Here is a 10,753-nt window from a genome sequence, read left to right on the forward strand (position 1 = left end):
AATATCACTTTCTTTTAGAAGACAGAAGCTTTCAAGTCCCCACTCAAAGACAAATAAAAGTTCTTCAAGTGAGACTTAAACTTCAATTAAAGAGAAAACGAAAGTAAAAGCCATTTTCTGAAAGTCAAAAAATCATTCTCAATAAAGGAAACGTAAAGTTTGAAGATAATAAATCTACACAAAGACGTTACAGAAGATTAAATATAACAAAACCACCATCAAAGCTATGAAATCTTTTTAAGCTGATCAAGCGCGAAGTCTAGAGAGAAGAAAGCTATGTACACATTATCATCATTTTGCATTTGATTATTAACCAGAGGAAAATACTTTGTCAATAGAGTATATTGAGATTTGTATCCCCTTTTTCATCAAAATCAATAGAAATTTATTTGCGATCTTGTTTCATGTAACTCGATGTAGATCTTAAAATTTGTTGTCAACATCGATATGTCTTACAAGGGGCACATGCACGAGTTATTTTGACACTTTTGGATGACCGATACCATTTTTAGGGAATGCCATTGCAAATTGAAAAGGAGGATATGCCAACATATCTCTCTACAACAATTGAAATAAATTGAGAGATACATGCAAGAAAACACAATAATTGATGTAGCATTAGTAAAAGTTGATGTGGCTATAGCACTCCTCCCCCCATCTCCCACCCAAAAAAACAAAAAACAAAATGTTGTTACTTGACAATGACCTATTATATTGTTTTCTACTTTGTTGGTAATTAAAAACCCACCTTTGATATATGACCAGAGATAAGATAGTAGATGGTGAAACATCACTATTTGATGACGATGGGGGTGTAGAATATAATTGGAAAAATATAAAAATAGATATCTAAAAGACAAATTAACGTTATCATGGAAGATAACATGAATATAATTTGATTAATTACAATACTAACTAGATTTAGAGGTCGTTTGGATAGAAAGTAGAAAATAATTTAATTTTTTTACTTAAAAATAAATAAAATATAAAGATTTGTATTTTTTAAAAGTAATTTTTTAAAATGAATACAAAGAGGCTTTATAACATTTTAACTTCAAAGGTCAAAAAATACTTTTTTGTATGAATCTAAACGGGCTCTTAGAGATTATCCACTAGTCCTAATTTTTAGGCGATTTTATGAACACATGGTCACATATGTGCATGTGCAGATGAAACGATTGATTGTGAATGTTTGATGTGATGCAATCCTAATTTTTTTACTTATGTTTTTGAAATATTTAAAAAAAATTTAAAAATAATTTCTTCTTCCTTCTTAAATATTTTAAATTAGAATAAAATCTCCAAAATTTGATTAGGATGTCAAAAATTTATTTTATTTTTATTTTTATGAAACGATGAGGAGACATTCGACGTTTTAACTGAAAAATGTGAGAAGTGAGATTCGTGGACTAATTGGGTCCTTGACCCAATTTCTGGTCTGACAAGGAGGATGGGTTCAGACACTTCAGATTGCACATATTCTTTCAATAATTAAAAATAAAAGTGACACGTGTTCAGTCAGGAGAAAGGATCAACACTTGGTCAAAATCAAACTAAGCGAAGCTAAAGTGTGCGCGGTGCTGCGGCGGAGTGAAGACTTCCTTGCAAGTACGGACAGATTTGATGATCTTAGCAGATCGAAAGAGAAAATTAGGGTTACTTTGCGTCTTACTTCATCATCAATCCTCAATTTATTAATAAAATTCCAGTTCAGCAATCAATATCGACCAAAGCAACCTAATTTTTACTCAAAGCCCATGCTTTTTCTAATCAAAGTGCCTGTTAGAACTTAGGTTTTCGATACAAAATTATCCGGTTTGGATAGAGTTGCTGATGCGAGTTTCTCTATTTGATCCGACTAGATCTCGCACAAATTTGTGATTTTTTTAAATCACACACGTTTAAATTAGTTCATCCACTCTCTAGTCTTTATTCGATTCTTCAATCCTGCGTTTAGAAATTATTATCCTGAACTAGAACTTACAGTAATGGCGATTCGCTGTGAATTTGGGGAAACTTCTCAGAAATTTAGGGTTTGGGAACCCGACATATTGGTGAGTCACATTCAAGTATTGGACCATTTTATTATTTTATTATAATTTATTTATTTTTTATGCTGGATGTGGGGACTCGTACTGATCTGTTTAATAGTCAGCATTAGATGTTTGACCATTTGATGAGCTGGTTTTCTTGTTGTTTTCTTTGATGTTAAGCGAGGTGGCGTGTCCCGAATTGGTGGTGCAAGAAGCTTAGATTTCAGTGAATCTTAGCTTTCTGGGTAAAATTAATTCTTCTTTAGTTTTGAAAATTATTTAGTGGTTCAACTTCAATTTGTTTTCTAATTGCTATTTAATATGTAGAATTCAAATATTATATTCCAGCTCATTGATCCAATTAAAAAAAAATGAAATCAAGTAAGACATTAACTGGAATTTTTGATGTATATATATTTATTCAATACTACATTGACATTCAATCCATGGGTTTTCGAAAACTCGGATGGATTTTGTGAAGGAGTTCTATTGTCTAATACAATGAAGAGAATATGCTTATTGATCAGTAGTATATTTTATTAGGTTTGAATTTTAGACTCTGAATTATTTTAATCTTAGAACAGATATTGGTGGCATGTTTTCATGGGTTGCGTATCGTTCTCTTATGACATCAATTTTTTTGTTTTGGTAGTGTGGTTTATATTATTACTTTAGTTAAAAGTTGAAAATTGAAACTTGGATGCAATGCATGGTTTAGTGCCTTGTTTTATGTGCAAATCTTGAGCAATTGTAGTGTTCTGATTATTTTTATTGTTTTTATGGGATAACAGATCTCTTATTGTATGTTGTCCAAACCTAATTTGGTAGTCTGAAAGTAAAATATAGGAAATCTAGTCAGATGAATAGCTGTTCAAGTGACCAAAACAGTTTAAATATTTTAAGAATGTAGCTGTTTACCTAAGATTCTGATTTCTTTATACATAGCTTTGTGTGCGTCTGTGATTGTTTTTCTGCTGAATGGAGTCATTCTCGTAAGGAGTAACATCATGTTATTATAAGTGAAAGGAATTTGACGCAAACGATTGCAAGAATATGGCACATACTTTAATGTATTTGTGCTGTTTCCACTATCTTGCAGACACTTGTGGTTGAGTCTTTCTATTTAAACTGTTTTTTTCTTGGAGTATATGGCATTCTCTAGATATGACTTCTGATTACTATTTTTAATGAACCTCATTGGCATCTTAGAAGATACCATTCTGGGGGCTTTAGCTGGACACTACAATTGATTGATTACCATATTGGTTGGAGTCGCGGAATATTTGTAAAGAGTGGTAGTTGTGGAGGTCAGAAACTAGGTGCTATTATTTCAATAGGATTATTTACTATCTGTTCCTTGTCTTGCATCTGTTGTGAATATTGTATATTGAGCTTCTGATGTTATCTAAGTTCTTATTCATTTGAAATGCTATATTTGACTTCTCATATGAGTATTGCTTTAATTTCATTATGTTTTATGTTTTGGGGGAGAGCCAATATGACAACATACTGGTATGGCATAATCATGTCTTGGGGCTTGGCTGATTTACAGAATCTCAGCCGAGTTGTATGAAGTCTGATTCCCACTAGATGTATGAATCCAATTGTTATTATGTTAAAAGGTTTCTGAATAGCTTTGATCAGTCATCTTTGCCGGGATCTTAGATCACAAGTATCAAAACTAGGTTATGTGAATGGGACTCTAGTCATTCTTCTTTCCTAATCTCATCCTCTCTTTTTTATTGGAATGTTTCATTGTAAAAAATTGGTCAGCCTTACTCATTTGTTTTATTATCTCTTGTGCTAGATTGCTTTCTTGTGAGAACCTAGTGGAATCACTTCTTTGCTGCATCTCCAAAAAGAACTCTGTGTCTTGAGGAATGGTAATTCATTTTGTGTTGAAAAAAATTTAATTCTTTTGAGCAATATCTACAACTTCTCATTCTATTTCTAATCGTTTTAAATAATGAAATTATTCTTTCCTTTCCCCTTAACCCAATACCATTTACAGGTTATAGGTATAATTGCTTCGTCATGGAAAATGGTGGATATCTAGGTTCAGTGAAGCAGGATTCCCTTGAAGAACTTCCACCCCTTTTCAAATATATAACATCCAAAGCAGTGACCGGTTTTGATGTTATTGATGAGAGTGGTAGTGTGAATCATCACCACCGACCGAATTGTACTCCAATTTCCAGTCCTGATTTGAGTGTATCTAAAGTAAGTCCTACTTTTAATAGGTCTTATGAATAACTAGGGAGTTTACATACTTAAATGAAATCAATGTTAGCCTTTTCTCTCTTAGATTATTTGTTGGGTCCATGGTTTAAAATATCCGAATGTATTGGTCGATACATAACTGAGACTGATACAAAACAGTGACCCCGAAACATTGAATGTTTCAAGAATGTTTCGGATTATGTCGGAATGTATTAATATATGTTGGCTGATGCAGTATCAGTTTTTTGCTTGACTGAAACATTCCTCTGATATGGTATTTTAAACCTTGGTTGGGTCAGCATACATGAATAAGCAGTGCAAAGTACTCTAATGTGCTATACTTAAAGATCAGCAGATGATTGAGAACTTTGAACTTTGACTATTCAAATTGAACAAGTACAACAAAAAACAATTTCCTGGTCCTCTAAACATCTTTACTGAACTCCCTGTCAATAAAAGCTTCTTTATTTATCCCCAAAAAAAAAAAAAAAAAAAACCTCTTCACTGAACTTAAAATCTCAATCCCCAACTGGAGCCCTCTCCAATTAGCCGCTCTGATTCCCTGGAGACAACCCCTCCCCACACCCTCTAAATACCTCCCCGGACCATAATACCTCCCCAATAGCTGGATCCTGCATAGAAAAAGCCTGTATGAGAATTATGATTTGTCACTCCCTCTTATTTATAGGTAGAACTGAAATCCAGTCCCAAAGCAACAAGGACAATCCATCTGTCTCACATTTCGAGAAACCCAGTATGGTTGGCTGTTACATAGAGGATCAGCTATTCTACATCTGAACCCTCCTTTTTCATCTCCATTGCTACAGTTCCAAATTCCTGACTAGCTACCAAAACACTCACCAGAGTTATCCGGTTTTGTAGTCTCCAAACATGGGATGTAGTTTAGTGAGTACCAGCACAAGTCTAATCAGAATAAGTAGAAATGTGTTGTTAACTTAGATGAATCACTGGTGACTGTTATACAAGTTTCAATTTTCAGTCAAGTGCCTATGCTGAGTCCTTAATTCTTATCCCAACCAGATCTTTTAAGCCACAATTGACCTGAAAAATCATCCTTGCCATCCATTTGGCCCATTATTTTGGACATCAGATTGATGGAAAAAGTATACAGTGGTTTTGACATTGAGTTGCTCCTCTTTTTGTTTTCATCATTTTCCATAGGGAACGGAAACAGCAAATTCACAGAGCCATGCTGATGCATCTCCGGTCAGTTATTCCCACTGTGTACGTTCTATTTCAATCAGCATGCCTTCTTCTCCTTTGGGGATTAAAAGAGTTCTATTAAGTGATGAAGGTGGAGTGAATGTGGACCGTGGGGTTCCAAACTCTCTTGCCACATCCACGGTCATCAACATTGAACAGCCAAAACAAGCAAAGTTTCATTCTCAGCCCATACCGTCAGGTACTGCATACGCTGAGGCGATTGCAACGGGGGAATTTCCCAATCCTTCAGAGGTACAACAGAGGAATCCAAGAATTGATAGGCTAAAGGACAAACGGTTTGACTCTTTCAAAACATGGTCTGGAAGACTTGAGAGGCAGATTTCACATTTACGTGGAAAGCAGCTGGAACCCGAACTAGAGATTAATGTTTCACAGAATTCTGAGATCGAGGCTTTACCTGTGGACCGCTACTTTGATGCCTTAGAAGGGCCTGAATTGGAAACTCTCAGGGTATGTGATCTTATAATTCCTAATTTTGTTGAGGTGTATTCTTTTCGTCATATACGTCTTTTTTAGCCCATACATGATCATATTGCATAGTATTCATCGTGGTATACCAATTGGATATGCATGTAATGAGAAGTTAACATAGAGCCTAGTTGAGTAGTTGCATATTTGTACATGAACACATTCATAGCTGCGTGGATAGATGAGTGTGTGCATGCGTGTTTGCATGGAAATTGAACCTTATTATTATTTTTTGCCTATTACCCATATGAATAATGCTAGAGTGGTTGTGCAGGTCTCGGAGCTGTGCTTAAAATCCTAGATCCTTTTCACTCGTATCTTGAGGAAACCATCTGTGGTTCTGAGCATAGCTCCATATCAGTGCAGTGTAGAATGCAGTGTCATAGGAAGTCACTGTAACATTTTTCTACCTATATTTTCTCATTAATGTAAATTGTGTTTATTGATTTTTTATCTATTCTCTTTCTAACCAACTGATTATTAGCTACAAATTTAAGCTAGTATTACAAATAAAGAAAGAGGACTGTATTTATGTTTTTTTAATTCCTTCACAGGCGTCAGAGGAGTTGGTCCTTCCAAAGGACAAGCAGTGGCCATTCCTTCTACGTTTTCCAATCTCTTCATTCGGTATATGCCTTGGAGTTAGCAGTCAAGCCATCCTTTGGAAAAACATTGCTACTTCTCCGTCCACGAGTTTCCTCCATGTAAGCCTAGACATTAACCTCATTCTCTGGTACATCTCAGTTGCTATCACAACCATTGTCTTCTTAATCTACTCTCTGAAAATCATCTTTTACTTTGAAGCGGTCCGGCGTGAGTATTTCCACCCCATCCGTGTCAACTTCTTCTTTGCCCCATGGATAGCCTTCCTGTTCTTAGCACTTGGAGTACCCCCATCCGTTTCCAAAACCCTGCACACAGCGCTCTGGTATATTCTTATGACTCCAATCTTCTGTCTAGAGCTTAAAATCTATGGACAATGGATGTCGGGAGGTCAACGAAGGCTTTCGAAGGTTGCCAATCCTTCAAACCATCTGTCCATTGTTGGGAATTTTTTGGGGGCCTTGTTGGGTGCATCTATGGGGCTAAAAGAAGGGCCTATCTTCTTCTTTGCTATTGGGTTGGCTCACTACACAGTCCTATTTGTAACCCTATACCAGAGGCTTCCGACTAACGAGACACTTCCGAAAGAGCTCCATCCAGTGTTCTTTTTGTTTGTTGCAGCACCAAGTGTTGCTTCCATAGCATGGGCAAGGATTCAAGGGACATTTGATTATGGAGCAAGGATTTCTTACTTCATCGCCTTGTTTCTTTATTTTTCACTGGTTAGTCTCTTTTACCTTTAAAGTAACAGGAACGTCTCTGCATATTGTTCATAAGTTAGACTTCTTGGGTCAAGACACTTGGAAACATGGTTAAAAAAATCAGATGACTCCGTTCTGATTCGGGCTAGTTGGAATGGATTCGAAGGCCAACGAGTGAGTTCTCCACTGAGTCGGTCACCCCAATGACTTGTCTGAAATCCCAACCAATTTGTCCAGTTTTTTGATAAATGTGGCCAGTTTTTTGAAAACTCATCCTTGTTGGCTGATTTGGATTGGTTTAGTTTTTTCCCTTTTAATATAGAAATGAATTTTGCAATTTTACATGTTTGTGATTAATTTAAAAGGACATTTTGTGCTTATAGCATCTATTAATCCAGATTATTATAAAAAACAATTTTGTATACATATGTTTTTCAACTCGTGTTGAAATTGGTTTGAACCAGTTTGGGAGGGTTTGACTCATCCAACCTTGGATTAGATTGTCCAAGTCAAATTGGAAATGGTATTAATTCAGTCCCAAACTTGCCTTCATTTTTTGTTTGATTTCTTTTCTTTTCTTCTGGTGTGTTACAGGCTGTTCGGGTTAATTTCTTCCGAGGGTTCAGGTATAACACGACTTATATTTTAAACTAATCTCGTGATATTCCATCCTTCCAACTTGGGTCCACATTTATAATTATTTTTTTAAAACCCAACTCAGGTTCTCAGTGGCATGGTGGGCTTATACTTTTCCTATGACTGGGGCGTCAGTAGCAACCATCAAATATTCAAGTGCGGTCATGAATCCACTTACTCAGTCTCTATCGGTCATTCTTTCTGCCATTTCTACTTTCACTGTAATAGCTCTCCTCATTTCCACCGTCTTCCATGCCATTGTGCTACATGACCTCTTCCCCAACGACATCGCCATTGCTATTTCACGGAGAAGGCCAAAGACAAGTAAGAAGTGGTTCCATTTGAGATGTGCAAGCTCAGATACCAAAGACATTGAACCATCCCTGAAATCTGCAAACTCTATTGAAAAAGATATAGAAGCTTCTTGGTCAAATGGTACTGATGGAGTGTGATCGGGTTCGGTTCATGGCCTTTTTGCCACGTGAGGTTACTTGTGGTAAGACTCTGGAGAAGGTATGTGGATTGCACCCAAAATCAACACAATTGAACCACAAAAGACAATTTGAGCTGAAACAATATGAAGTGAGCATTCCAGAAAATGTCAATTGATCAGGTTGTTCTTATGATCCGATCAGGTTACTTTTGGTGCAGGAGATCTAGGTAATAATCATGATTGGTTGTTCCCTATCATGAAAGATTGGTAATTTCTCCTCTGGGCAGGTCGAGTAAGCTCTTCTACTCTGCTTCTTGGTTTCTTAGAGATCGAGTTTCAAGAAATGGTGAATGGTCTTGTTACACTTGTACCACATTTTTAGTTGCAGCTAAGTCAGAATTATAAGAGATGATTGCCAAATTGTTGCATGAGCATCGTAGTTATTATGTATACGAATAGTCTTTACTGAGCTATGTCAACTTTATAATAGTCTTTGCCAAGCTATGCAAACTTGTTATCTTCTGTTCTAGATCTTAATGAGTTTGGTTTATTGTGGAAAGCATGTTAGAGGAGGAAACAAATTTAGTGAAGATCTGTTCTCTTAGCTCTTGTTTTATTTGCCTAATTAGTCTCATCTTCTGTCCTTTACTCACTTTAAGTAATTAAGATTCTTGGTTTGTTGAAGATTGATAAAATTCAAGTGGGGCTCTCATTTGTAGTTTGGCTCTAATTTTGTTCTATATGGCTAAAAGTTTCGGAACCGGCTGATTTTTTGTGAGGATAATCTATATGGTGAGGAGACCATTCTCATTAAAAATCAGCTCATTCTGAAACTTCTAACCCCATCAAAAGTGATTTACAAATTAAAAGTTGACTGTCCACAATTCTTCAATTTGTAGGTTGGGGTTAGAAGTTCAAAATGAGATGATTTTTGTGACGATGATTTCCTATGGTGATCATCTGCGAGGGCATCCCCTCACTTACCTGGTGTGTGAGGTACGGGTGTTGCATGTGCCCAGGGAGGGTCCCATATGCCTTGGTTCTGGTCCTTGCTTGCGGGTCTCCCTAGTCAGACGTAAGTCCAGACACTCCCATTATAAAAATTATTATTGGCTCTTGAGCCCCAACCCATAAAAATAATTATATGTATCCAAGAAATATTTTTAATCTTTCAAACCAAATTCCAAAAATTTGATATAAAGCTTTTCAGCCTTTAAAACATATTGCACTTGAATGACAATCCGAGAATCTTAATTACTTATAGTGAGTAAAGGATATGAGGATGAGACTAATTAGGGAAATAAACTAGAATTTGAATGCTTGGTGTAAATGTCTAAAATCACCTAAAGTTACATATAATAAATATTTATTTTATAGTTAGATCAAAATAGTTAACGATGAATATTAGTTGAAACATCTTGACATGAACTTGTTAATGGATCCAATTTTGTTGTAAATTGACTCGTGAATCAAATTCTATTGTGTCTTTTACTAATGGTTGTACTCTTTTTCTAGACTTAGGGATAAGGCCTGTTTGTTGTAGTGGTGCACTTGTTCTAGGCTGGATAATTTCGTACTTCTTGGAAAAACTGTGAAATGTGATAAGGATTGGATCCAATCCTGACCCAATTCGATGCTTATTGGGTTATAGGTCTTTGCCGGATCTTTTATTTGGATCCACATTCAATTATATTACAATTTGATCGGAATCAGATAGGTTTACATCAAAATTGATATACATCATATATCATTTTCTCAGATACTATCTAATGGATCCATGATGAATTGGGACATGGTTGATCCAAATCATTCCAATAAATTACCCTTTCAAACTTGGATTTTTAGCAGATCTCAACATTAGGAAAATCTTATCCAATAACAATTGGGTCAAATCAAATCCAATTTGACATATAAATTCTAACCTAACTTCATAAATTTACATACTTTCTAAAGTTTTAGAAGTTATCAGATTCAATAAGATCAAATTTGGGTATAATCCAATCCAATACATTAAAAAAAAAAAAAATAATCAAATTCATTTCGGATGCAACTGATACAGAAATTGTCTAATATTAAAACTTTTACAGAGTTAACAAGGGAAGTCAGGATGGCCGAGTGGTCTAAGGCGCCAGACTCAAGTTCTGGTCTTCGTGAGAAGGCGTGGGTTCAAATCCCACTTCTGACAAGCTTATTTAATTAAATTTTAACATTTTATCCAAAACACTAATTATTTCTCTGTTCTATGGATTAATTTGTTGAATCAAATCCTTTTTGAAATTGTTTTAATATTTTAAGGTTTTATTTTCAAACCTTTAATATTTATTTTTAAACTTGGTTTTGAAGCCAACGGTTCAATGCTTTTAATTCATTAAACGGATGCTTCTAGGCTTTATCCAGCCCTCCTCCATTTTGTC

At 35.5% G+C, this 10,753-nt stretch overlaps 1 protein-coding gene and 1 non-coding gene across 5 annotated transcripts; both read left to right on the forward strand.

Annotated features, from left to right (window-relative positions):
- Positions 1-1,410: 1,410 nt before the first annotated feature.
- On the forward strand, positions 1,411-8,948 carry LOC147407987 (S-type anion channel SLAH2-like). 4 transcript variants are annotated; one of them, XM_086436801.1, is made up of 9 exons: positions 1,411-2,054; positions 2,214-2,278; positions 3,243-3,352; positions 3,841-3,916; positions 4,045-4,253; positions 5,436-5,948; positions 6,521-7,291; positions 7,865-7,896; positions 7,992-8,948. In XM_086436801.1, the coding sequence occupies exons 5-9, from the start codon at positions 4,068-4,070 to the stop codon at positions 8,356-8,358; spliced, it is 1,869 nt and encodes a 622-aa protein (XP_086292927.1). In that variant the 5' UTR covers positions 1,411-2,054; positions 2,214-2,278; positions 3,243-3,352; positions 3,841-3,916; positions 4,045-4,067; the 3' UTR covers positions 8,359-8,948. The 4 variants fall into 4 exon arrangements, with proteins under 4 accessions (XP_086292927.1, XP_086292926.1, XP_086292928.1 ...); XM_086436800.1 differs by lacking the exon at positions 3,243-3,352; XM_086436802.1 differs by lacking the exons at positions 2,214-2,278; positions 3,243-3,352.
- Positions 8,949-10,440: 1,492 nt separating this feature from the next.
- On the forward strand, positions 10,441-10,524 carry TRNAL-CAA (transfer RNA leucine (anticodon CAA)). The gene has a single exon. It is a non-coding gene; the product is annotated as a tRNA-Leu (tRNA).
- The last annotated feature ends 229 nt before the right edge of the window (positions 10,525-10,753 follow it).

This window comes from Akebia trifoliata, chromosome 3, assembly GCF_017979445.1.
Source record: "Akebia trifoliata isolate Shusen 1 chromosome 3, ASM1797944v1, whole genome shotgun sequence".
In the NCBI taxonomy this organism is placed as follows: domain Eukaryota; kingdom Viridiplantae; phylum Streptophyta; class Magnoliopsida; order Ranunculales; family Lardizabalaceae; genus Akebia; species Akebia trifoliata.